Source organism: Agelaius phoeniceus, chromosome 23 (genome assembly GCF_051311805.1).
Source record: "Agelaius phoeniceus isolate bAgePho1 chromosome 23, bAgePho1.hap1, whole genome shotgun sequence".
NCBI classification, from domain to species: domain Eukaryota; kingdom Metazoa; phylum Chordata; class Aves; order Passeriformes; family Icteridae; genus Agelaius; species Agelaius phoeniceus.
This window is the reverse complement of record NC_135287.1, coordinates 7,352,057-7,379,341: the sequence shown is the minus strand read 5'-3', so window position 1 is coordinate 7,379,341 and position 27,285 is coordinate 7,352,057. Positions and strand designations below refer to the sequence as shown.

Below are 27,285 nucleotides of genomic sequence, written 5' to 3'. Positions count from 1 at the left end.
TAACAACCCTAACAACACTCCTAAATTAGAGCAAGCTGCCAAAACTGAGGAGGCACAGAGGTGCTAAACCCTGCCAGGAGGAGCCCAGGGTGTGTGAATGTCCCCTGGCACAGGCCCTGGCACATTCAGAGGGTGGCACATCAAGTGTGGCTCCACAATAACCTGCGTTAACCACGCACCGATGCCAAACTCACCCAGCCCCTGCTGCGAGGTCATGCTTGGTCACACAGCCCATGAGAGCCACACAAAGAGATTCAAATTATCACTTTGTTTTCCATCAGGCTTTTGGTGTTGATTTAAGCTGCCCAAACAAATAATTACGGTCTTATCTCCATCACGCAGCAGCATTAGCCACAATTCATCATTTTTAGCTCGTTTTGGGCATTGTGTATATATGGATAAATGAAGAAGGAACTCAGCCATTCCCATTTCATAGAGCCTGGCATTGCAAGATGGGCATTTGGTTAAATCTGCTCTTGAATAGAACAAGAATGTAATCTCCAAAGAACTCTGCAGGAAAGAGAAACACGTGTGTGTTTTTAACAGCTTTGGGAGATGGGACCAGCAGATCTGCAGAGCTGAGGTGCAGAAATGATGCTCCATGGGGGCACACAGGGGCGTGGTCCGTGCCCTTCCCTTCCCCAGCCTCAGGCAGGAGATTCCCCACCAGATTTCCAGCTGTGCTTGTGCAGCTGCAAACCAGAGCCCTGGAAGAGCCAAAACCTGGCTGAGCCCAGGGCCAGGCCGGAGCTAACTGCAACTCACAGGCAATTCCCAGATGAGACACGACAGGTTATGCCAGAGCTCTGCCAAGAGAGATCACGGGGATGATGATGGAGCTCATTCTTGACACGGCCAGGCGTGTGTCGTACACCCAGCGTCTGCAATGGCCACAGCAGCCACAGCTCCTGCTCAGACCCTGGGATGTGCCAGGATGTGGGATCTGTGGGATGGATTACACAACAGCGAGCACAGGGAGCAGGGCTGAGCGCGTGGCCGTGGTCCAAGGTGCAGAGGGAGTTTCTCACCTGGGCAAGGCAGCGATCCCCCCCTGGAAGGAGCAGCGTGCCTTGAGCCTCGCCTGGCGGGGGGAAATCCCACCCAGGCAGCCAGAGCCGGGCACCTGAGTGCCAGGAGGAGCTTCCCCAGCCCCGCTGCTGGCAGCGTGGCACAGCTCTGCTCCCGGGTGTGAAACAAGCTGCAGAAACAGCAGCGCCAGGAGCCGGCACCCCCAGCAGGCACAGCACGGGCTGGGAGTCACAGGGACACAAACGGCACACCAGGGACACAAACGGCACACCAGGGACACAAATGGCACACCAGGGACACAAATGGCACACCAGGGACAGCCCCAGCGCTGGCCCCAGCTCCTGCCCCGGTTTGTGGGGAGAAGCAGCTCCAAGGCATCAGCTGGGGGCTGGAGCAGGGGCTGGAGAGTGCAGAGCCATGACCAGCACGGGGTTTTCATCTCAGCCACCACCAAAGCCTCCGAGCGATGGGCAAACACAGACCTGTCCTTCCCCTCACTCCCCAGGGTTGGGCAAACACAGATCTTACAATTCCCCACACACCCAGGGATGGAGAAACACAGACCTATCCTCCCCCTTACATCCTAGGGATGGGCAAACACATCCCACCCTTCCCCTTGACCAGCACAGGGATGATCTCCGTGCCTGCACCACCATTTGCTTCCCCACCCCTGTGGCAGCATTGACAGCCCCTGGCAGTGCCAAGCTCCATCTCCAGGCTGGTTTGGGTGAGAACAAGCACTTCTCCTCGGGCTGAGCCTGCCTGTGGAGGGGACCCCTCACTAGGGATGCCTGGCACGGGGAGGATGGGGAGGGGCGACAGCACTCAAGCAAAGAGGACCCAGCTGGTTGTGACATGCTCAGCCACGAAAAATTACAGTTTTAAAGCTGCTTTCGGTGGAAAGACCCAGAACAGGCAAGGGAGGCTTGGGAAAGGAATATTAAACACTGCAGAAATAAAAGGTATTGCTCAAGAGAAAACATAACAAGGCTGAAACCCAGCGTGGTGCAGCCTTCAGATGAAATGGAGATGAGCTGAGAATGAATTGCTCCCTCTTGGGGGAATTTCTGGCTTTTTAAGGAGGGAGGGCACACCCGTCCTTCCCGAAGGGTGAGGCTGAGGTGGGCTCCAGAGGGGCTCTCCAGGGTGTGTGTGGAGGCTCCCTGCCTCACCACGCCAGGGATGCAGCTCCCAGTGGGCCCCGCCATGCTCTGCATCACCAGCAGAGCCAGCTGGGCACCATCCACCCCAGGGAGGCTCTGCATGCAAAACCAGAGCCAGGGCAGAGCCTGGAGCACAGCCAGGGCAGGATGGTCACAGCCCCGAGGCTGCCAGAGCTCCAGGGGGGTTTGGACAACATTTCCAGGCACAGGGGGGGATGGTTGGGGTGTCTGTGCAGGAGCAGCCCTTTGATGGCCCTTGTGGGTCCCTTCCAAATGAGAATATTCCACAATGCTGTGATCCCCTGCAGATCCCCCAGCGCTGCGCGGGTCCTGCCTTGCCCCAGCCTCTGCACATGCCCCATTTCCTGTGCCATGTTACACGAGAATCTCAGTTTCCAGTTAAAAATAACACCAGTTTCTAACCCTCGAAGGTGCAGAAAAACGTGACCTCTAAAAATCCAGAAACTGAAAGGCAAAGCAAATGAGTCCCAAATTTGTCTACGCTATAAACGTCAATTTCTTTTTGAAAGAAATGAATGTTTTTGATGAATGTTTTCTTGAATGCCTGCTTTTGGCAGTGCTGCCATCTGTGAAAAATCTCTGCCACGCTCGCTATTAAGATTTCATTTCCAAGAAGAGCTCATAGCTGCTTTAATAAATGGTTAAAAGATTGTCAGGGGTCCAAAGGGCCAGCAGCTTGTTTACCACAAGTGGCTTCTGTCACCAGGCAAAGCACCTTTGACTGATAAGCTTAGAGCCCGCCAGCTCCAGCAGCTTCCCCCAGCCCTTGGAGCAGCACTTGAGCAATGTCGGGCACTTAGAACCTAATCCCAATCGACTGTGAATGAGATTTAGGGTCCTGAATGGCCAGCTCGCCCTGGAGAGGTGCCTGGGGCACCGAGGTTCCACTGCACATCCCTCAGCCCAGGATCGGCCTTGTGACACCACCACTCATTGACAAACGGCACAAACCATCACAGGGTGAGCCCCAGCTGGGCTCTGGGCTCTAAACCAGCACCCAAATCCTTCAGAAGGGCTGGGGGCACATCCAGCAGCCCCAGATTGGGCTGTGCCCACCAGCCTGGCACTGAGGGAGCATCCAGCAGCCCCAGCCTGGCACTGGGGCACATCCAGCAGCCCCAGCCTGGCACTGGGGCACATCCAGCAGCCCCAGCCTGGGCTGTGTGGGTGTCCCAGAGCAGGGCAGGGGCCCCAGGAGCCTCCCCAGTGGCACCAGCAGGGCTCCATGGCTGCTGCAATGGAGGCCTGAAATGGCTGGTGTATTTGTAGATCCTCTGCGTGACTGAATCAAGAGGAACAATAAGATCTTTTTCCAGATTCGGCAAACATCAGTATAATAAAAAAAATTAATTATATGCTTGAACACATGCACCAGAGCAATGCCCTGTATTTTCTCCTAATTGTTCTCCAAGCCTTGCAGAGCCACATTTAAATAAAAATGAAGCAGTTATTTAAACCGCAATTAAAGATGGAGCAATTTATTTTTAAACTTGAACTATCGTCAGCAGAGCAGGAGGGGAGGAGGGGGGGCTGCACTGGGACCCCTGGTGCCACTGCAGCCACCCAGCTCCAAGGAGGGCAGAGGGACAGAGCAAAGACTCCCAAGAGCCCACAAGGGGCTGCTGGCTGCTCCCTCCCCATCCCACAGCTGCTCCTTGCTGGCACCGAGTGTCCCTGAGCTCACAGCCCTGTGCTGGCACAGGAGGATGAGGATTTGGGCTGTACCTGCTGGGAAAGCTCAGCCCTGGCTCCACAGCCTGGCCCAGCTCCTCCCCACCCCATGGCTGAGGTGTTTTGGGAGGCATCTGCACCCCTGGGCTCCCTGCCTTCCAAACTGGGGCTTGGGTTTTAGCAACCAGGTGCCCATCACCACAACCCAGGTTCTGCACCCAAATCCCAGCCCTGGGCACTCAGCCCTGCCTGTCCCACAGAGGTGACACCAGCCCTGGGCACTCAGCCTGTCCCACTGAGGTGACACCAGCCCTGCCTGTCCCACAGTGGTGACACCAGCCCTGCCTGTCCCAGTGAGGTGACACCAGCCCTGGGCACTCAGCCTGTCCCACAGTGGTGACACCAGCCCTGCCTGTCTCACAGAGGTGACACCAGCCCTGGGCACTCAGCCTGTCCCACAGAGGTGACACCAGCCCTGCCTGTCCCACTGAGGTGACACCAGCCCTGCCTGTCCCAGGGAGGCAACACCAGCCCTGCCTGTTCCACAGAGGTGACACCAGCCCTGCCTGTCCCATAGAGGTGACACCAGCCCTGCCTGTCTCACAGAGGTGACACCAGCCCGTGTCCCCATGTCTGGAGCAGGGAGCACCCTCGACAGCAGGAGGTGGCTGGGAGGGAGCTGGGGAGGGAGGGAGGGAGGGAGGAAGAGCAGCAACCACAACAAAAACCCACCCTCTCTTTTCATAAGACAGCAGAATTTATCAGCCTGCAGCCCTTCACATCTGTCTCCTCATACAAAATGAAAGAGGCTTTGAAAAGCAGAGGAGATGAAATAAAGCCGTCTGTGTGAGGAAGCTGGCATCCCTGCCACTGTCACTGTCACCATGGCAGGAATAATGACCGGGATTGTTTCTGCATCTGGGGATGTGTGTGGCTCTGGAGGGGGAGGGAGATGCACAGCACAGCTCCCCCTGCCCTGCCACGAGCCCCCAGCCCCTGTGGGATGGAGCTGCCTGCACACCAGGGCTGGGCTGGCTCTGGCTGTGCTCAGCTCCTGTCCCATGGGCTGGGCTGGCTCTGGCTGTGCTCAGCTCCTGTCCCTCATGCTGGGCTGGCTCTGGCTCTGCTGCAGCTCCTGTCCCTCTCAGGCCCCAGGGAAGGGCTCAGGCTCACACAAACACGTGCTTTGGGACAGCTCTGACCTGTGATCTCTCACATCACTGGGCTTTGCTGCAGCAATCACTGCCCGGGCAGGCTCTGCTCCCGGGGGAGACCTGGGGCAGCAGGACAGGAGCCAGGAGCAGCTCCTCCCTCGTAGATGACATTTAAATAGAGGTGGAAAAGGACAGATTGGGGCTGCCTGGACAACCTGCACATGCCAGCAAGCCCCAGTCTCTGAGCTGGCTCTGCTGTTTTATTGGGACACTGCTCAGGGCTGTCCTGGGCAGAGCAATGAGCTGGATTTTAGTGGGTCCCCTCCGGCTCCCCAAATTCTGTGTTTCCATTCTCTTCTAGGATTTTCAAGGGGATTTTGGAGCATTCCAAGCTGGTAGCAGCCTGCAGAGAGAGGGGTCACTCCCATGGCTGATCCTGGGCTGCACCCCCATGCAGAGCCCCCAGTCCCCTGTGCCCAGCACCCACATTGTCCTGCCCAGTGCACGGAGTGCTGAGCACAGCCTCAGCCTGGGCTGCTCCAGTGCCTTACAGAAGCTCCCATCCCAGAGGATTTCAGCTCTCCACCAGCAGAAAGGTCTTTAACATGCACAAAAGCATTAGGATTTATCAAGTGCCCTGTGAACAGGGACACAAGAGCACGGTCCCTGTGGTTCAGCAGGGACCCAGATGCTCCAGGCTTGGTTCTGGGGGCAGGCAGGAGGGTGCTGAGCTCAGCAAGGTGCACGTGAGGCTCCAGGTTTCATCAGAGCTCAGCTCCACTGTGAGCTGTGCCCCAGAAGCCTCTCTGAGGCTGGTGCAGAGCACAGAATCCTCTCACAGGGATGTGCAGGGCACACTCCAGGAGTCCCTGAGTGACTCCAGGGGAGCTCAGGCACCTCCAAGGCTCACCAGACCCAGGCCCCTCCTGCCCACATCACTCCCGTGGCACCACTGGGGTGCTCCAGGGGACTTCCCTCGTGTCCCCACCTTCCTGGCCATTGCCTGAAAGGCCTGTGTGCCTTCCAGTGTGCCTGGGGCACTGCACCCCAGCACAGAGGGGACCCTGGGGATCAGCAGATCAGCAGATCCCTCCTGTACACCTCCCCTCCAGCTGATCTCTCCCTGCTCCTGCTCTCTGCACTTCAGGAGGAGATTCACAGCCCCCCTGCCTCCCCTGGGATCTGCAGACCCTCAGGCTCCCATCCCAGCCTCTCTGGGCTCGCTGCTCATCCCTTCCCTATGGCACAGCTGCTGCTCAGGGGGGCTGCAGGTGCCCTAAAGGTGCCCAGAGCAGCTGTGGCTGCCCTGTCCTGGCAGTGCCCAAGGCCAGGATGGACACTGGGGCTTGGAGCCCCCTGGGACAGTGGAAATGTCCCTGCCCATGGCAGGGCTGGGGTGAGATTGCTCTGAGGTCACTCCTGGCCCAAACCATCCCACGAGTGTGTGATTCCTTTTGCTGCTCTCAGCCGAAGCTCCCCTTTCCTGCAGACACTGCCACAGCTGCCAGCAGCTCTGCTTTGGGGCAGGAGGAGCTCAGTGTCCCCAGATCCCCTCCTGGGTCCTGCTGCAGGGCTGGCGAGGCTGGGGCTGTGGGACTGGGGCACGGGAGGTGGCAGGGACACCGGGAGGTGGCAGGGACACTGGGAGGTGGCAGGGACACCGGGACAGCCCCCTGGGCCCCGGGCTGAGCCCAGGCTGCTGTTTACTTGTTGTGGTCCCTGCGTGTGCCGTGTGTGCATGCGTGTGGAGATTGTCTCCAACGTGACTCTGCATTATCAGGGCTATAATGAGTCCTTGTTAAAGTGGATTTGATGGAATAATTATATTCCAAAAAAACCTGCGGGAAAGCGCTCTCCCCTCTTAAAGGGCAGGATCATCAAACGTTCTCGCCACATTATTTGCAGTCACACCTTCTGCTGCATCTGCTCCTTTTAAAATCTCTAACTCCAATCTGATCTGAATATATAAATCTGAATTATCACAGCAAAAGGAGATGTGCTCACACCTTTTTTTATCTGTTGCCATGGCGATTAGATAAAATTCACGCCAAGTCTCTGGGGAAGGATGAAATGATTTCAGACAGAATCTCACCCCACTTGGTGAGAATAACGCCTGGAGCTACTTCCCTCTGTAACAGGTCTGGGCACATGTCGCAGCCAGAGAGGGTGGCAAGGGGTGGGGGAGAAGCCAGGGCACCTTTGGAGATCTCCAGGCCAGCAGGGGAAAGGTTCTGGAAGGGGAAAGGTTCTGGAAGGGGAAAGGTTCTGGAAGGGGAAAGGTTCTGGAAGGGGAAAGGTTCTGGCAGGGGAAAGGTTCTGACAGGGGAAAGGTTCTGACAGGGAAAGGTTCTGGAAGGGGAAAGGTTCTGAAAGGGGAAAGGTTCTGACAGGGGAAAGGTTCTGACAGGGGAAAGGTTCTGGAAGGGGAAAGGTTCTGGAAGGGGAAAGGTTCTGGAAGGGGAAAGGTTCTGACAGGGAAAAGGTTCTGACAGGGAAAGGTTCTGGAAGGGGAAAGGTTCTGGAATGGGAAAGGTTCTGGAATGGGAAAGGTTCTGACAGGGAAAGGTGCTGGAATGGGAATGGTTCTGACAGGGGAAAGGTTCTGGAAGGGGAAAGGTTCTGACAGGGGAAAGGTTCTGGAAGGGGAAAGGTTCTGACAGGGGAAAGGTTCTGACGGGAAAGGTTCTGACAGGGAAAGGTTCTGGAATGGGAAAGGTTCTGGCAGGGGAAAGGTTCTGACAGGGGAAAGGTTCTGACGGGGAAAGGTTCTGGAATGGGAAAGGTTCTGAAAGGGGAAAGGTTCTGACAGGGAAAGGTTCTGACAGGGGAAAGGTTCTGGAAGGGGAAAGGTTCTGACGGGGGAAAGGTTCTGACAGGGAAAGGTTCTGGAAGGGGAAAGGTTCTGACAGGGAAAAGTTCTGACAGGGAAAGGTTCTGGAAGGGGAAAGGTTCTGACAGGGAAAGGTTCTGACAGGGAAAGGTTCTGGAAGGGGAAAGGTTCTGACAGGGAAAGGTTCTGACAGGGAAAGGTTCTGGAAGGGGAAAGGTTCTGGAATGGGAAAGGTTCTGGAATGGGAAAGGTTCTGGAAGGGGAAAGGTTCTGACAGGGAAAGGGTCTGACAGGGAAAGGTTCTGGAATGGGACAGGTTCTGACAGGGAAAGGTTCTGCAGCCCCCACAGGCAGGGAAGGACCGGGCGCCGCTCGCTCCCGTCACATCAGCGGCTCTGCCCGTCCTGCCCGGGCACAGGGGACAGAAAAGGCCAAGCCCTGTGCCCAGGGAGTGACCATGGGGGGATTTCTGCCTGCACACCCCGGCAGGGAGCGGGGCAGGCGGGACAGCCCAGGGGACAGGGCAGGGGACAGCAGGGACAGGGCAGCGGGGACACCCCAGGGGACAGCAGGGACAGGACAGCGGGGACAGGGCAGGGGACAGCAGGGACAGGGCAGCGGGGACAGCCCAGGGGACAGCAGGGACAGGGCAGGGGACAGCAGGGACAGGGCAGGGGACAGGGCAGGGGACAGGGCAGGGGACAGCAGGGACAGGACAGCGGGGCAGGCAGCTCCAGCTCGCAGCTCCTGCTTTAACCCAGCTGAGCTCATCCCACTTTGCGGCCAAACCCAAACAGCGACCCTCAGCACGCCCCCTGTGCCCCGGAGCTCTCTGTGTGCACAAACAAGGGCAGCCTGAGCCCGGCCGTGTTTGTTCTGTGCAGGAACGGGAGCCTGATGTCCCCCAGAATGAGCCCATTGACACAAGGACAATGCTGAATTATCCCCATGGCTCATCCCTCCGTGCCCCTCGGCACGCAGCGCCCGCCCAGGGGGAATGCTGTGCCCAGAAACCCCAGAAATCAACCCCAGAAATCCCAGAAATCAACCCCAGAAATCAACCCCAGAAATCCCAGAAATCAACCCCAGAAATCAACCCCAGAAATCAACCCCAGAAATCCCAGAAATCAACCCCAGAAATCCCAGAAATTCCAGAAATTTCAGAAATTTCAGAAATTTCAGAAATAAATCCCAGAAATCTCAGAAATCCAAGAAATCCAAGAAATCCAAGAAATCCAAGAAATCCCAGAAATCCCAGAAATCTATCCCAGAATCCCCAGAAATCCAGCCTCCTGCCTCGTCCCTGGATTCTCACCAGTGCTGGGATGGATTACAGTGGGATTTCTGTGCCGTTCCACCTCTGTAATTGCAGAAGAACAGAGCAGCACTGGCCAGGTGCAGCAGAGGACAGAGAACATTCTGGGGGGATTGACTGCACGGAACCGTGAGGAGCTGCTGCCCTTTCATTGCCCAGCCACCAAGGAGCTGCTCAGAGGAGTTTCAGGACCCCAGAAAGTGTCCCCAGCCAGCCCTGGGGACATCTGAGGATGGCACAGAAAGGGCAGGCGAAGCTCACAGCTGCAGCACCACAAACAGATTTCACTCAGGCAGAGATATTTTGGAAACTCCTGGAAGGCTCAGCCCACAACACACACAAAAACACGTCTCAAACTTCACAGAACTCAATTTTTTTTTTTTTTTTAATATTTTTTTTCAGCTCCTTCCTTCTGGCAAGCTTTACGTTTTGCTTTCCAGAGAAAAGGCTTTGTGGATAACCAGTGACTAAGTACATCCTCATCTGCACAGCCCTCAGAGGATTTGTATTAGGCTGGTGACAAAGGCAGCACCCTCAGAAACGCTGGTACCTTGACAAGTGCTCTATTTAGATTTTTTCCAGCACAGCCTATCAAGCACACAACACTGAAGCAGCAAATTACAGCTCAGCTCGGGGTTTGCCAGGCTGGTAATGCTCATTGCTCCAAACCCCACTGCCCTCACCGGCCCCAGAGGTGTTTTCCCCACTGGCCCAGCCTGGAGAAGTGGCATTTGTGCCCAGCAAGGCAAAGCTGAGCACAGGGACATCCCTGAGCCAGCTGGGGACGGTTTGGGTGCGAGTCCATGGGCACGTGTGTGCTCAGAGGGCTGTAAAAGCCGAGCAGTGCCCAAATGAACACCTGGAACAGCTGAGGAGGGGCTGGAATTGCTCAGCCCCGGCTTTGTGGGGTCACCAGCAGCTCCCTGCGTTGTTTTGGCAAAGTGCAGCTGGACAGGCACCCACACACACACCTGGGCTCCACACTGCCGCCACTGCCACACGAAACAACAGCAAAACAACAGCAGAAAAGCTGTTTACAAGGCTGAGTTCTAAAGCCGCTTGCAGCAGGGTTTTCTCACTCTCACTCCACGGCAGAGGGTGAGGGGTGTGTAGAACTCCCTGCTCAGCTGCTGTGCTCCGTGCAGCCCCTCCAGCACACTCCAGGACGCAGCGGGAGCAGCTGATGTGAGGCGGGATCGTCCCCCCAGGCCCTGCCCTGTCACCAGCGCTGCCCTCCCAGGCACAGCAGCACAGCCCTGGCAGCGGGGCTGTGTCTGTGGCAAGGCTGGAACACGAGGCAGGATTGATTCTGATGTGAGCACCGGCGAGGCAAATGGGTTTTTGAACACCCTGTAATTTCTCTGCAACCCTTGACTTCTCTAAACACACAGCAGCAGAGTCAGGTGGGCACTAAACAAAAATGAGCTGCACTAATGATGATTTACGGGCAGGATAACCTGCCATAAAGAGTTTATCTTTGATTTCAGGGTCTGTTACGGCGTTGCCAAGTTAACCAAACAGCAAAAGCATCACCCACAGCCCGGGGAGGGGGGCAGCAGCTCTCCAGCTGGGATCTCACCAGCAGGGCACCACCAAGGCTCTGCACCCTCCACAAGAGCAGCAAGGTCTGGCTGAAAAAACGTCAGAGGTTGGGAGCCCTGTAATCCCAATTAAGGCAAAAAAAAAAAAAAGATGATTCAGTCATAGAATTAAAGAAAAATTTGTGTTACAAGAGACCTTAAAGTCCACCTTGTTCCTCCCCCTGCCATGGCAGGGACACCTTCCACTGTCCCAGACTGCTCCAAGCTGGCCTTGGGCCCTGCCAGGGATCCAGGGCAGCCACAGCTGCTCTGGACAACCTGAGCCACAGAAGAATTCCTTCCTAGAGCCAAAGAAAGCTCACAAAAGGTTCCCCCAGCCACATGTGGAGGCAGAGGTTGAGTTCACAGGAGCAGCCCTGGGGGAAACGCTCGCTGCCCCTGTTTCTCAGCTGCAGGTGTTTTGGTTTGCTTGGGGAAAAGACATTTACTATGACAGCAGTCACTTAAAAAGAGCTTTGTGCCACCAAGAAGTGTGGATGGAGATTTTCCCTGCTCTGCACATCAGGACTGTTCCTCCCCTGCTGGGAGGATGCCCAGCCTTCCACGGGGAGCACCAGAGCAAAGTTTTGGGGAAAGCAGCAGGTTTGGCACGCTCCAGAGGCAGCTGTGAGCGCAGCTCAGAGCTCAGGTGCGGTGCTGCAGCCCTTGCACACCCAGGGCGCCACCCAGAACCCAGCTCTGAGAGCAGCAGGGACTGCAGGGCCTCAGCAGCACAGCCCAGCCCTCCTCACCTCCACCCCGTCCCCTCCCCTCATCCTCCTCACTCAGAATCAGGGCAGATGCAGAGGTTCAGCAGAGGTCAGGGAAAAACATATTTTTGGTAACAGCAAAGCCAGTTTTAGCTCTAACACACCAGCAACAACAAAAAAAAGCTTCAGGCAGATACTATATTTGTAATCCAACGGCAAAACATGTTTGCTTGTGTTGACTCTGCACTGTAACACAATTTATATGTTCTGTCTTTAGGGTAATTATTGCTTTAGAATGTTAAAATCGTTCCACCCTAATTAAATCATCATATTAAAAAATCCACTGCCACAGCAAACCGGGGAACAAGTCTGGTTGGGATCACGCGAGTGCGGGGATGCTCACTTGGCAAATCCACCACGGAGCCCGCCGGCCACACGGGCTCCAACCTCCGGAATCCCAGAGCAAAGGATCCCAAACCACGGAGCAAACATCAGCCCAGGCTGTCCTGCTGATGGACCTGGAGTCCCACGCACCAGGGGCAGCACCCACAGCGGGCAGAGCATCACCTGCACTGCCCAAAATGCACCAAGAGCATCCCAGGGGATGGGCACACAGAAACCCAGGGTTCCCACAGAGCATCACCTGCACTGCCCAAAATGCAGCCAGGGGATGGGCACTGCCAACTCCTCCTCACTGCCACCCACACACAGAAATCCACCTCGTGTTCCACATCCACAGACAGGCTGGCAAGGGCACGGTGCCCCTCTGTGCCCTGGGTGCCTGCCCAGGTACCCCCAGCCCAGGCACCTCCAGACACCTTGGCTGCACTCAGGGGGCACAGCCCACCAGCAAGAGCCCCCAGGAGAACGGGTCACCCCTGCAGGTGAAGCACTTTGCTCCTCCAGCTGCTCCTGCAGCCCCAGCCCCGCTCCTGGTGGCAGAACTGAGATGTGGAGCAGCACTGGGACTTTCGGACCTGTGAGCAAATATCAAGCGCAGAGCACTCACTTTGGGCCAAATCCTTTAATTCCCTGTGGGTGCCCCGGGGGAAGCAGTGATTGATTGCTTTACCAGCAGCTCGCACACGCTGTGCTGGGCATCGACGGCAGCTCCGTGGAGGAGCCACGAGGTCACCCCGGGGCACGGGGACACGGAGCTGGCCAGAGCCTGCCACAGCCAGGCAGGAACAGCTGCCAAGAAACCACAGGGAAACACCCAGGGAAAACCAGCTGGGCCTGCAGAGTGCCCGAGCAGAGGTGGGGGTGCTGTCCCTCCCACAGCCCCTTCCCCACACAGGGCAGGCAGCTCGGAGGGGGACACGGCCCAGGCACGAGGCAGGGACATGGCACAGGCAGGCCAAGCAGCTTCCATCACAGGGAACAGGGAGGTGAGGGCATTTCGACCAAGTTCCTTTCCCTGTGGTCAAATCAGTTGTGAAAACTGACAGGAAAAGGTGGAATTTTGACTGGAGCATCATCCTGACAAGACAAACAGCAGCCCTGACTGTGGGCAGCATGGGCAGGTGCTGTCCCTGCAGTCCAGGTGCCAGTGCCAGGTACCCAACACACCCTGCAGAGACCAGGACAGGGCACAAATGCTGCCAAAATCACACTGAGCATCCCTCACCTCAGGGACACACGGCCAGAGCAGCCAGGAGAGCCTGGGCACCTCACTCTGCTCCCACCAGCAGCACTTTCCAGCCTGGAGCTGCACAATCACCACTGAAAGCCTTTGCTGGGCAGCACAGGCACGGACAATGAGCCAAAAACCAGGCCCTCCATGACAGCAAAGAGCCCACAGGGCAGAGCAGGTCAGATTGCCCAGAGAACAGGCGCTCCTCTCTTACCTGGGATGATAGAAACGGTGTCTTTCTCCCAGGACACAACGCTAACGTATTCCTGCACTGAGGAGGGGATGAGGCACTTGAAAACAGCCACGTTTCCACGCATCGACCTTTGGTCCTCCACCCGAACGGTGTACGGCTCCCTGAAAACTGTGGGGGAAAGCAGATGGTTGGTAGCATGACAGTGCTGGAGGAAAACACACTTCCTTTTGCTAGAATCCCACGTTTCCCAAACAAACCAACCCACCCAGCCACACGCTGCTGCCATCCCAAGCACCTTCCCAGGGAAGGAAGGAGGGGATTCTCTGCTGGGGAAGGCGCTGCTGGCCTTGGGACAGAGGCACAGCTGGCCAGGCCCTGCTGCTGGGACCTGCCACTGTCCCCAGTGTCACCTGTGCCAGACCCAGCGTGGGGACCGATGACATTTTGTAGTGGTAATGTGCGTTTCACCCCTGGGTGCTGAAAATGCATCCTGGGAGGGACAGCCCGTGGCACAGAGCCTGGGACCCCCCTCAGGACACTGCAGGAACATTTGAGGCAAGCAGTGACAATTTTCCATGTTCCCAGTGTGTGCCCTGTTTCTCAGGGAGATCCCTTGGACAGCTCCGTGCTGCTCCCTGGACCAGCAGCAGTGCTCAGGAGCCCCCATGGGTGAGAGGGACCCACCCCAGCCTCTCCAGCAAGACAAAGAGATGCCACAAACCCCAGCAACACAGACACCACAAACTCCTGAAATTTAAGTGCAAAATGCAAAAGCTGTTGAGGGCAGCTCCCTTTTTGCAGTCAAAAACTGAAAAAACTCCCTTTTTACAGACAAAAACTGTGCCCTGTAGGACATGGAGACGATTGGCATCATGACAAATACATGTTCACTTTGTCATCTAACAGCTGGCCAGAGCAGGAGCAGCTCAGCAGAGCCCTCAGCAGCCCCAGCAGGGAGGAAACCCCTCCTTCCCAGCAGGAAGGTGTTTCCCCGGGTGGGAAGTGCCCATGGACACTGCATCCCACACCTCCCACAGCAGCGAGGGGGTGGCAGCATTCCCACATTCCCACCCTGGTCTCTGGGCTTTTGGGGGCCCTGCTCAGGGCTGTGCCACAAGGGCAAGGGGAGAAGCTGCCACGGAAAGGGGCTGCAGAGCCAAAGCAGATTAACCAGCAAAAGCTTCCTTAATCACCTGGAGCTGAGGTTTATTCACAGGCTTTAAAGGCCAGCAGGGACCACGAGGAGCATCCTGAATATTCCCTGCCACCAGGAGCACCCAGCTGGGGACAGCCCCACTGCATCCCCGACCTGTGCCAGCCCCAGGCAAGGGCTCCAGGCTTTTCCTACCAGCAGGAATAACCCCCAGGAGGCAACACACAGCCACAACCAGCCCACCTAAACCTCTCCCCTGGCTGGAGAAATTTGCTCCATGTGCTCACCAACAGCTTGCCCAAGACTTCCAGAGATCTTTTCCCTCATATTTTCAGTTCAGTTTCAGCATTATTTCCATATTTCAGTTTCCAGTGCGTTTTGTTTCATTGCTTGCTTTCTCCAGCTGTAATTGGCTCCCTGCGCTGCGCTGCCATTAGGAAGCACTGGAGAGTGACTGGGATGTGGCATGGCCAGGAGGCAGCAGCAGCTGGGAATGCTCCACAGCCATTTCCCCTGCCAGAAAGGCAGAGCAGCTCCAGGAGCTGGAGCCATCCTGGTGGCCCCACTGGACATCTCCTGCTAACAGGGGGAGGCTGAGCTCCCAGTCCAGCAGCAGGGTCCATTCAGGATGGATGGAGAGGGGGGTGAGAGCCAGGATTCCCTCTCTGTGATCCCAGGGCAGCTCTGGGCACGAGGGATCCCAGCAGAGCCAACCCTGCTGTGCCCACACGAGGAGAGCAGCAGCTCCACATTTACTACACCCCATCTGCTCCTCCACCACGCTGTGGTTTATAGGTAACCTGAGAGTGCTGGTAAATAATTCACTCTGCAGAAGGGGGTTAATACCAATTTACTCCACAGTACAAGGTATTAAAATAAAAAACCCTGTAGTCACTTCTGTCACGTTCCCTCTGCTAGCCCCACTTTTAATAGGTTACATAATGAAGCCATTCCTGGGCTATTAGCCCTCCTCAGCCTGGTCAATAATTTACTATAATGGCTTTTGGAATCAGCTCTTTGCCATATTCCTCCTTTTTTTTATTTATTTAATTTTTTTTGTTCTTAATAAGCCTTGGCAAGCTGAGGCTGGGTGCTGCAGTGGGAACCAGGCTGTGGGACACTGAGGGGGCCCCCAGCACGGACAGATGTGGCCCAGCCCCTCCCACAGCTGGGAAAAGCCTTGGTAAATGGTTGGACAATCCCGGTTCAGAGGGAGAGGAGCTCTCCTGCCACCAGGCTGCAGCCACACCACGTTCTCCAGACACTCTCTGGGCACCTCCAATCCCCCTCGTGTTCCACATCCACAGACAGGCTGGCAAGGGCACGGTGCCCCTCTGTGCCCTGGGTGCCTGCCCAGGCACCTCCAGGCACGTGGGCTGTGCTGGGTCAGCACCTTGGCTGCACTCAGGGGGCACAGCCCACCAGCAAGAGCCCCCAGGAGAACAGGTCACCCCCTGCAGGTGAAGCACTTTGCTCCTTCAGCTGCTCCTGCCAGCCCCAGCCCTGCTCCCCACTACACATCCCACCCTGCACATCCCACCCTGCACATCCCACCCTGCACATCCCACCTGAGCTGCACATCCCACCCTGCACATCCCACCCTGCACATCCCACCCTGAACATCCCACCCTGCACATCCCACCCTGCACATCCCACCCTGAACATCCCACCTGAGCTGCACATCCCACCTGAGCTGCACATCCCACCCTGTACATCCCACCCTGCACATCCCACCCTGCACATCCCACCTGAGCTGCACATCCCACCCTGCACATCCCACCCTGCACATCCCACCTGAACTGCACATCCCACCCTGCACATCCCACCCTGCACATCCCACCTGAGCTGCACATCCCACCCTGCACATCCCACCTGAGCTGCACATCCCACCTGAGCTGCACATCCCACCCCGTGCTCTGCCCTTCTCCCTGCTCCACCCTGCTGCAAGAACCCAAGGCAGCAGCCCTGGCTGTGCCCTTGATGGGGCAGAGCAGGGAGGATCCAGCCCCTCGTGCCCAGCCCAGCGCCCAGAGGCAGCTCCCACCTGCTTTAACACGGATGTTGGGGCTCCTGATTTTGCCAGCCGAGTTCTCAGCGGTGCAGAAGTAGTCGTTGTCGTGGATGAAGCTGTTGAAGGCTGATGGCGAGAAGGGGTAGAGCTGCAAAGTCCCATTGGCATGGACGTGCCGGATGTGGGGCACATCATAGATGTCGTCACCTGTGGCCAGGTACCAGCGGAGGACGGCGCTGGGTGACCCTGCTGCCGGGCAGGGGATCACCACCCCCACTGTGCTGGAGAAGGTCACCTGCTGCAGGGAGTCGTTCACAAAGTAGAGGCTGGTTCCAACATCTTCAGCGCGTGCTGTGGGCAAAGCAGAGGCCACAACGGCACGGGGTCACTGCGGGGATGGCCAGTGCTGGTGGCACAGAGACCCCCTGGCACAGAGACCCCCTGGCACAGAGATAACCCCCAGGCATAGAGATAACCCCCTGGCATAGAGACCCCCCTGGTACAGAGACCCCCTGGCACAGAGATAACCCCCAGGCACAGAGATAACCCCCAGGCATAGAGACCCCCTGGCATTGAGACCCCCAGGCACAGAGACCCACCTGGCACAGAGAACCCTCCCCAGCACAGAGACCCCCTGGAACAGAGATAACCCCCAGGCATAGAGACCCCCAGGCACAGAGATCCAGCACAAAGACCCCCTGGTAAAGAGACCCCCCTGGTACAGAGATCCCTCTGGCATAGAGAACCCTCCCCAGCACAGAGACCCCCCTGGCACAGAGAAACCCCTGGCACAGAAACCCCCCAGCCCAGACACCCCCTGGCACAGCCCCTGAGCCCTGCGTGCGGAGCAGGGCAGCGCAGAGCATCCGTGCACGGCTGGAAGCACACAGGCCACCTTCACAGGCCAGCGCTCCTGCTGCCAGCACGGATCAGGGATCACAGGCACCTCGGCAGGACAGCCAGGGGCTGTGCAGGCAGGATGGGCACCCCGGGCAGCCCCCGAGGCTTCCCCAGGGGTGCCCAGCTGGCTCTGAGCACCCAGGGCCCCGAGGACAACACGCCAAGCACAGCCACCAACGCTGCTCCTGCTGCCAAGCCTGACATTGCTGTGACCCCCCAGCCCAGCCCAGCACAGCAATACCATCACACCCAGTGCACACCACTGCCAGGCAGGGCAGACACCTCCCCTGCCACCCCACCACCACTTCCAAACCCGGAGAGGGCTGGAAAACCGGGATCAGAGCTGCTCCCCTCTCCCAGAGCCACAGGGAAGCTCAGACCCACCCTGCCCTCAGCCTGAGCTTCTCCTGGGCACCCCTGCACCACCCAAACGAGGACTGAGGTGGGTTCAGGGGTGCAGGCCAGGCAGAGCTTGTGGCCACCTGCCTGCCCAGCAGCAGCTCTCAGTGCTGGAGAGCAGCACTTCCCTCCTTGGGAAGTAGGGAAGGGACCTCTGCCCCCAGCCCCTGCCACTCTCCATGAGCTCCCCCCTGCCAGCCCAAGGCAGTGAAATTGGCTATAAATAAGGAAGAGGAGGCCCCCAGTCACTTGGATCCGCTTTCCTTTTTTAGCTGCACTCTTTCCAAGTGGGCGGAAGGACAGGGATCTGGGAAGGGCCCTCGGCGGGTGTATTAATAGCGCGGCTGAGCGGTGCCGCAGAGCCAATAAGCAGATCAGCCCCGGTTCAGAACGAGCCACGGGGGACCCTCCCTGACCTCGATTCCTTAACTTGGGGAGGAGGGGACGGCAGCAGAGGGGAGAAGGAAAAGCCTCATCCGCACGCCCGGGCCCGCAGGCGGCCGCTCGCCCCAGGAAGGGCCGGCTGAGCGTCTGTGCTTGCTCCATCCCCGTGCCAACCTTCTCCAGCCAGGTACCCGTCCTGCCTGGGAGCTGTGCCAGCAGCCCAGCCCACACCAGCCTCAGCAGCTCAGGATGGGACACCCTGAGACACCTCAGCCCTTCTCCATCCTTCTCCCAGCTGGAAGTATGACCTCGTGCCTCCTCCAGCATCCCACCCCTGCTCTCCGTGTGCGCTGCACGGCATCGTCCCCATAAACAACCAGGGCTCCTCCTGTGCCCCTCAGAGCCCTCTGTGCCACAGGAGGGATGGGCTGGTAGTGAGTTCCAGCTGTGCCATCACACGAGACAACCAATTTAGAGGTCACAGAATCATCTCCTCGTGTCCCCACGCACGGATTCCCCGTGTCCAGGAGACAAAGCCGTTTGCTTTTCCCTCCCTGGCTGGCGAGCACCAAAGACGGACGGACGGAGGAGCAGAGCTCCAGCTGAGCCTTTGCAGAGCCACGGGGCCACCGCTGGGCCCTGCAGATGTCATTTTGTGACATCTCCAGGCTGGTTTGTCGTCATGAATCAGCATTTCCCTTCATCCCAGCAGCGCGGTGCTTCTCCCAAATACATGAAAGGGAAAGAGGCGCACATTTGCAGGCAGAGGAAGGGAAACAAAGGCTGCACGAGCAGCACAGAGCTATTTGTGGCTGAGCCTGAGCTGAGCAGAAGATGGCTGGAGCCAGGGCACAGCAGAAGCCACCTTCAGCCTGGCTTTGGACCAGGGACACCCAGCTGTGCCCCGTGCTCCATCCAGGATCTGTCCCCAGATCCCACAGTACAGCTTGGGAAGGCTCCTGGAGCACCCAGAAGATGTTTCCTGCCAGGGAAACGTCTTCATCCTCAGCAGCACCAGGAGGGTTCAGAGCTGGAGGGGTGAGGGGCTGGGGCGAGGAGTGGAAAAATACCTCATAAACAGAGAAATTCAGATTACCCATAAAGCTTTTTCGGGTCAAAGGGGGAAAGGGATTTTTAATAGAAAATGGAGGTTATGGGATTGGCAATAGTTATGTGACAGACGTATAGAGTTAAATCCTCATAATCTCCTTTACCATTTAGCATTGAGCACCATCCTAATTCCATGTTTCATAAAACTGTCTCCAAATCACTGGGAGAGATTAAAAATTTAGAAATAGCACAGCAATATTTTTAAACCAGAAATCACTGCTCACATCTGGTCAGATGTGCTGACCCTAACCTACATATCGAGGGCATTAATTCACATGAACCTGAAGGGAGGAGGCTGGGAGAGCTGAGATGGAAGGGTTTCTGCTGGGAAGGCAGCCTGGAGCCCAGCCTGGCTCCAGCTGGGAGCTGCACCGAGCCCAGCACAGGGCTGGACACTGGGGCTGGCTCTGAAAGGCAGGTGCTTTAAGTTATCAGAGCTCAATCCTCCTAAATTGTGGTAAATTACAACCTAGAGCTATTGAAATATTAATATCCCCATTTCAGCTGAGAGAAGCGAGTCATTTTGCTATCATCCCTTCAGAATATTTACCAGTTTTGATGGCTGGACTTCCCAAGCTCCAGCACCTTCAGTGACACAGCAAAGCTCTGCAAGCACCTATTTGCTCCAGAGAGGGGCCACAAACTGTCCCCAGGATGTGTCACCGTCTCTGGAGAGGTGCAGGTGTGTGTCCTGCACAAAATCTCCCAGAAGAGCCCGTCCTTCTCTAAGAGGCAGATTTAGGAGCAGCCTCAGACAAGGATGGGCTCTGTGCCAGCCAGGGCTCTTCCTCCCGAGATAAGAGGCTTTTCCTGCTCTCCATGCACGTCCATCACCTGTGCTGGCAGCACACAGCCAGCCCTGAGCCCACCCAAAGCCCCTCAGAGCTGAGCACGGTGCTTCAGCTGGGTGCAAACCTGACAGAGCCGGGGAAATGCTGGAGAATTGGTGTTTTGGGGGTTCATGCCATCTCCTGGGCAGGCACTGGGCTGGAGCTCTCATTACCCCACTGGCAGCAGTTTCCTGATCCTGGTGGTGACCCCAGCCCTGCTCCGAGGCTGGTGAGGACCTGCCGGGGCTCCCCCCTGGATAAACCCCACCAGTGGGGCTCCCAAGGGGCCAGCAGGGATCCGAGCCGGGCTGCAGGGATGCTGAGGAGAGCAGCAGGCTAACGGCCACCTCGCAGCTCATTCATTATCCTCATTAAGGGTGGTTGACACCTGCCCTGCTCAAGGAGAGAGCGAACCAGAGCCTGGCACGCACGGCGCTGGGGATTGCAGGTAGGCAGTGAGTCCTGATGGTCCCTCCGTGCTGAAGCGAGGGCAGAGACTCCATCACACCCTGCCTACATGAGGGGAACGCTGGAGGAGCCTCCCGGAATGAGCTCCCTCCGAGCCCTCACCCCCAGGACACCTTCACAGCCTTTGTGCCAACCCAGGGAGCGACCTTGGGGTTGATGGAGGGAGAAGTGGCACTGCCAAGCGCCTGGAAGGATGAGGAGGGAAGCACCGAGGCTGGTCCCTTGTGAGGGGAGCTCAGAGGAGAGCAGCACATCCTCCTGGGATGTCACCTCCCCATTGTGTCCCAGCCCACAGGGTTAAAGCCGTGACCCCTGCACTCAGGGACCGGCTCAGGGGGGTGGAAATGGTGTCAGGAAATGCCAAGCAGGGCCTGGGGCGTTCAGCTGGTGCCCAGCACAGCAGCAGGTTCCTGCCACAGCATCTTCCCTTTCCTGGCACTGCAATTTGGCCACCACAGGGTCCCATCGTGGTGGCACAGCCCCTCTGGCTCGAGCACCACGGTCCTTCCCGAGGTGACAAAGCAGAGAGGGAGCAAAGGAGAGCCTGCCTCTGGTCCTCTGTGGGTAGGGGCACGGCCCAAACGTGCTCCAAGCGCCTGCTCCTTAATGCATCTGCATGGAAATTAGGGCCTGAACCACCTCCAGCGATTACGACAGCACCCAGGCTGAGGCTGTAACCCTTGCCTGGGAAAAAAAGCTCTCCCGGCCGGATTCCTGCTTCCAGAACCTCCCCTGGCTGCTCCTGAGAGGCACCAGCCCCACCACACCATCCACACAGGGGCTGCCCAGAGCTGGACATCCCCAGCCCAGGGGACACAGGTGAGGGCCTCTCCCTCCCCTTCCAGAGCCCCTCCACACCTGGGCCATGCTGAGCACAACGCCTGAGGTCCCAAGGGGACATCCGGTGACATTGCCCAGCCAGAGGGGCAGCACCGTGTCCCCAGGGAGGTCAAAGGAGCGGGCACGAGGGGTGGGCAGGGGACACAGCAGAGGCCACACACACCTGGCCTTGGGCTCCCTCCACAATGGCCAGGCCACGCTCCCAGGGCATCACGACCCACTCGGTGGCTTTGCAAGGTGGAGACCAGGATTGCCACCAGGCAGCCAACGCAGAACACACCTGGGCAAGCCCTGCCAGCCCCTCACCTCCTCCCCATCCCCTCCAAGCCGTGCTGGCTCCCCTGTCAGGGCCAGGAGCTGCTGCTGCAGCCGTTCCCAAGCTCAGCTGGGAGCAGCAGGAGCAGGAGCCTGGAAATGGAATTCCTGAGCGTTGGGTAGGGCTCTGCTGGCGGATGATGGCGGCAGCCTGCGCGTGCTGGGGGATATTTCTGCGGGATCCAGGAGCAGGGAGAGGGTGACTCCCAAACCGTGGTTATGTAAAGACCAAGAGCTGGCTGTGACCGAGATTCCAGAGGCAAGGAACGCCCTGCACCCCGAGCTGCCCCTGCACATCCTCCCCGAGCAGCAGCATGGCAGCGGCTGCGCTGACCCAACGCCTTCCTCCTTGGTGCCACCGTGGAAGTGGCACCGTGTGGCTGCTGCCTGCTCGGCTCTGAGGTGCCTCTGTGCCACCCGAGGCGCGGCTCAGCCTCGCCTGCTGCCATGTCAGGATTCCTGCCACAAAGACTTCCAGCTCCATCCTCGCCCTCGGCTCGCCAGCTGCTCCAGAGGAGGACGGAGCGCTGCCCATCCATCCCCCTGGCACACGGGGCACAGATCCGGCAGAGATCCCGGCATCCCAACACCGCGGTGCTGGAGCCACGGCTGCCCCGAGGTGCGCCCCGAGCTCCCAGGCAGCCCCAGCTCCACAGGGGCTGTTCCACAGCACACCCCTGGCACTCGCCCCTCGCACAAGGCACGGCCTCCTCCTGCAGAGGACAAACACCCAGGAGCACCAGGGCGCCTTTGCCCGCTGCCCATGCCAAGGCAGGAGCTGCCCAAAGCCCACGCCAGGTGAAGGCTCCGGGCGAGCCGCCACGGCAGCTCCTGGTGCTGGGAAATTTTGGCAGGATAAACAAGCGCCGGGCACGGCGAGGAGCTGAGCACTGCAGGCTTCTCCTCCGTGCATTTAATGAGGTTTCCATGTTTCATTTCAGAGACAAACGAGCGCTGTGCCACACTGGGGGGCCGAAATGGGAGAGATTAGAAGCCGCGAGCTGCACCGTTCGCTGCGCCCAGCGCGGGAACATCATGTAAATATAATGCCAATATAAATCAGGCGGCAGAGCCATCCAGCAACACCATGCAGGGAGACGCTTCCCTGGCTCCCAGCCTCTCAGTTGTGGCCAGTCCGTTCCTCATCACACCACTCGCCTCCCCTCTGCCTGCCAGAGCATCTCGCTGCTCAACTCTCCACTTGCCAAGCACCCATTTCTGTTTATTTCATAAACAGGGGCAGAAATAAGCAGCTACAGCCCATCAAGGGATTTCTAAACTTCAGGGGTCCCTCGGATCAAATGTTTATCTGCTTTCGGTTTCTACTTGAGCTCTTGTTCTACAGCAGGAGCACGTTAAAAGGATGTGCTTCGATGCCCAGAAATATTAAGTATCTGAAAGGTTTATCATGCATTAAGCAATTCATTTTTTTTATCCTATTATTCTAATGAAACTTCCATTGTATTGCTGTCCTCTCTCTGGAACCGCTTCACGTTAACACTTTGCATCACCAGGACTGTTCAATGCTGAAGATTTCTCCTTTTTTTAATTTTTTTTTTTTTTTTAAGAAATAAAATGTAAAATGAGGCCACGAGGAGTTGTGCTAATGGAGGCTTTTAATTTGCTCCTCTCCGAAGAGATAGCTCTGTGGGAAGGGATCCCTTTTCCAAGAAGCTGGGGCTGAAAAGATGCAAAAAGCAATAAACCAGTGCAGCTCTTTATTATTTTGACTACTGGGGGTCGAAAGGAATCATGGCATCCTCGACGGTTATTTGTTTCCAGGTTTGTTTTTTTCCTTTTAGCACGGTAAAAAATGCAAATGTAAGCAAAGCAGACGCTGGCACGTTCAGCTCAGCAGATCTGAAGCACAATAGCGATTTTGGGTAAAGCTCCCAAAAGCAGCTTCACCCCAGCTCGAATAAAGCAGCTATTCCATAATTAATAATTGATGGAATAATTGATCATCACCGCACAACTGGAGAGGGTGCCCTATTAAAGCTCAGTAAATATTTTTCATTGGATTAACATTCAGCTAACGGGGTAATGGGCAGCAAGAGAGGTCTCATGCAAGGAGGCAGCTCCGTCCCCTTTCTTTCACTTTCCTCATTTCCTAAAATTTCCCCCTCGCTGTTCTCAAATGTCAGAGACGATAATTAGGGCAAATGTCATTTGACATCCTCCGAGCAGACGATTTTCCAAGAGGTGGGCGCTTCCAGCACCCTCATCCGCAGGTCGGGTCGTGGGCAAAGAGGTAATTTATTACAGAAACATAATTAAAAATTCCCGCAGATCCGGAAATGGGCAATTCCTTTATGTAACACGGATCGATTGTTGTAACAAACACAGTGGGATTTAAGTGCCCGTGCTCCACGCAGCTCCTGCCTCTCTTTAATTGCATCTAGAGCAGAGACTCGCTTAGAGTATCACCTCGCTGGATGTGGGCAGCATCCACTTAATGCCCAACTTTAAATTAATCCGTAATCTTGCAGCGTGTGTCTCCTTGACACGCTTATTCCACGGTTCTCCCCATCCCCCCCCACCCCCATTTATGATTTATCTATAATCTGACTGATGTCGAGCCGTTGGGTTACACTTCACACAGCATTCCTAGGGGGAAGGATGCGAATTTTAAGGCACGGCTGGGTTTCGCCGGCTGACGGGATCACACTGAGAAGCGCTCCGCAGACGCGGAGCGCTCGGTCCCGCCGAGGCCCCGCCGGAGGATGCTGCGCCCGTCGGTGCGGGGTCCCGGCCGCGGCTGCCACCGCGGCCCCGGGGGCTGCGCCTCGGAGCCGCTCCGGGATGCTCCGGTACCGACCGGCCCCGCTCCGCGCCCCGAGCTCCGTGCTCCGAGCCCCGCGCAGCGCCGGTACCGACCGGCCCCGCTCCGAGCCCCGCTCCCCGCCTCGCCGTCCGGGCCGAGCGCTCCCGGAGAGCGCACCGACAATCCCGGGCACTCGAGAGGGCGCAGCGAGAGCGCGGCACCGAGAGCGCGGAACCCCGGGGAGGGCGCACCGAGAGCTCAGGAAGGCGCAGCAACAGCCCCAGGACCTCTCACCGAGCGCCCGGGGACCCCGGGGAGGGCGCATCGAGATCCCAACAGGGCTCACCGAGACCCTCGGGACCCCGGGGAGAGCGCACCGAGAGCGCAGGGAAGCGCACCGAGAGCCCCGGGACGCCGGGGAGGGCGCACCGAGAGATGCGGGACCGAGAAACGGAGCCCCGAGAGCCCCGGGAAGGGAGCAGCCGGTGCCACCCGCCCGGTGCCGCTGCCGGGGACCCCCGCCGCCCCCGCCGCGGTGCGCACGTACCTTTCGGCAAAGAGTACAGCAGGAGAAAAGTTACCAGCCACATGCCATACAGAGCAGCTCTGGCCCCGGGCTGCGGCGCAATTGCGGAGGTGCGGTGCCCCGGCGTGCCGCGCTCCTGCCGCCGCTGCCAGCCCGGCTGAGGTGCCCAGCGCCGCTCCCGCTCCGCCCCGCTCCGCTCCCGCCCGTGGGCCGGGCTCCCGCCCGCGCCCGCCCCCCCCGCGCCGCGCAGGGCTGGGGGCGGCCGCGGGCCCCGCCGGCCGAGCCCCTTCCTCCTCCTCCTCCTCCTCCTCGGCGTGCGCCAGGGCTGGCAGAGGCCCCGGCCGCCCCCGGGCCGCCAGCCCCGGTTGGCGCTGCCCCATCCCCGCAAAGCGGCACAGGTGAGCCCCGTGCCCTGCAGCCCTGCCCCAGGTGAGCCCCGTGCCCTGCAGCCCTGCCCCAGGTGAGCCCCGTGCCCTGCAGCCGTGCCCCAGGTGAGCCCCGTGCCCTGCAGCCCTGCCCCAGGTGAGCCCCGTCCTGGCCGCAGGGCTGGGGCACCGGGGACTCGCACCGCCACTGCTCCTGCTCCCCGGGCCTCCCGTCCGCTGCTCCAGCATCCGGAGGACAAAAACAATACAGCGGTTTGGGTCGGAAGGGACCTTGCAGACCACAGGGACACCTTTCAGGTGGCTCCAAGCCTTGTCCAGCGTGGTTCTGGACATTTGTGAGGGTGGGGGAGCAGGGCTCCGGCAGCCCGTGCTGCTCCCAGGAGAGGGGACACAAGCGAGACAGGGCCAGCAGATTCATTACACATTCATCCCTCCAGCCAGCAAATAACAAACAAATACCAGCTAATGCTTTACTTTGGGGTGTATTTATCCAAGGCTTAGCTCAAGCCGAAGCTTGTACTCCCCAAGACTTAGTCACACCAAAGCCAATTTGTCTGGACCGTTAGAGCATTCAGAGTGTCTTTTCTTGAAGTGATTATAGCAGGTTTTCTTTGCTTTCCAAAACAGCCTTTACAAGCCCAATTTGTTGGAAAATAAACAGAAAGAAAGATTAAAGCATTCAGATTTCAAACAAAACAACCAGCAGGAAAAACATTACGTTCGGATTTTTTAAAAAGCGCTGTTTAGATTTAATTGAAAATGCAACTATGATCATGGAAATTGGGAAAACAACAGCTCCGTGGCCATTTCCAGCCCTCGTGGATTCACTGCAAGCATTCACACCTAGAAGTCTCCTGAAGAGCTCACCGAGGGGGTACCTGTGGGTGGGAGGCTCCCATTTCACAGCGGGGATGCTGCCAAAGGACACGGAGAAGCTGCCAGGACGCAGGGTCCTCCGTGCCCACCCCGTGTCCCCTGTCCCCTCCCTGCCGTCATCTTAGTGATGAGCACAGCGAGGCCACTGCCACCGGATCAGTGCCAGCAGCAGAAACAGGGGCAAACCCTGTGCCCGTGCTGCCACACCACAGCCTTCCCTCCTCCTCCTCCTCCTCCTCCCCAAGGATGTGTTTCCCCTTCCTCCACGGTGCTGCCGAGCTCGGCAGCGCCATCACCACCCCCTCCCCAGCCCGTTCCCAGGCCACCTCAGCGGCTCGTGGGTGTCACAGCCCTCCCACGCGGGCACGTGCCAGCCCCACGCTGGCACCCCTGGCCGGCGTCCCCGGGGTGGCGAGGCAGCAGCTGATGCGCACGCGGTGCCCACACAGCCCCAGGAGCCGAGGTGCGCTCCCATCGCCACCTACGTGGCCGTGCAGATGTTCGCCGGTGCTCGGCAGGGAAATTGGTATGCAGGCCCATACCCAGGCAAGCGGCAAAGCCCGGGCTCTGGGGAGCCCCAGGCACATGCCAGGCATCTGCCCCCTTCCCTCGCCGGCAGCTGCTGCAGGATGGCAGCACAGCCCGGCCCAGGCTGCTCACAGCGAGCTGCCAGCCTGGAACCTGCCTCAGCACTCTGCAAAGCAGCACACACCGCCTCGGCCTCAGGTGGGATTGATGCCCTCCTCCACTGGGGAGTGGATGAACGGGGCTGCGTGGGCTGGCAGGGCACTCACTGGCACAGCACCCACGGGGCCCCACGTCTCTGTGTGAGCCATGTGAGCAGGGGGAGTAAACGCTGCTCATTTTTAGCTCCCGTGGCTGCTCAGCAGCTCTCGTGAGCTTCCTCACCGTGCCCAGCTCAGAGGATCAGCCCAGCACCCTGACCTGCCCCAGCAAGAGCTCCTTCCTCCAGGACAGGAGCAGCACCAGAGTTCAAACCTGAGGCTGGCAGGGCGAGTGCTCA

At 58.1% G+C, this 27,285-nt stretch overlaps 1 protein-coding gene across 3 annotated transcripts in view; it reads right to left on the bottom strand.

Annotated features, from left to right (window-relative positions):
* Window positions 1–25,198, bottom strand: part of DSCAML1 (DS cell adhesion molecule like 1) — a 100,676-nt gene extending 75,478 nt beyond the window's left edge. Inside the window, exons 1-3 of one of the 3 annotated variants that reach the window (XM_054647395.2) lie at window positions 25,021–25,198; window positions 16,497–16,814; window positions 13,321–13,467 (exon numbers count right to left, since the gene is read on the bottom strand). In XM_054647395.2, the coding sequence (XP_054503370.2) occupies window positions 13,321–13,467; window positions 16,497–16,814; window positions 25,021–25,063 (508 nt within the window). In that variant the 5' untranslated portion in view covers window positions 25,064–25,198. The remainder of the gene's footprint in view (window positions 1–13,320; window positions 13,468–16,496; window positions 16,815–25,020) is intronic. The other 2 variants (XM_077189930.1, XM_077189929.1) reach the window with 2 other exon arrangements.
* Window positions 25,199–27,285: the final 2,087 nt, after the last annotated feature.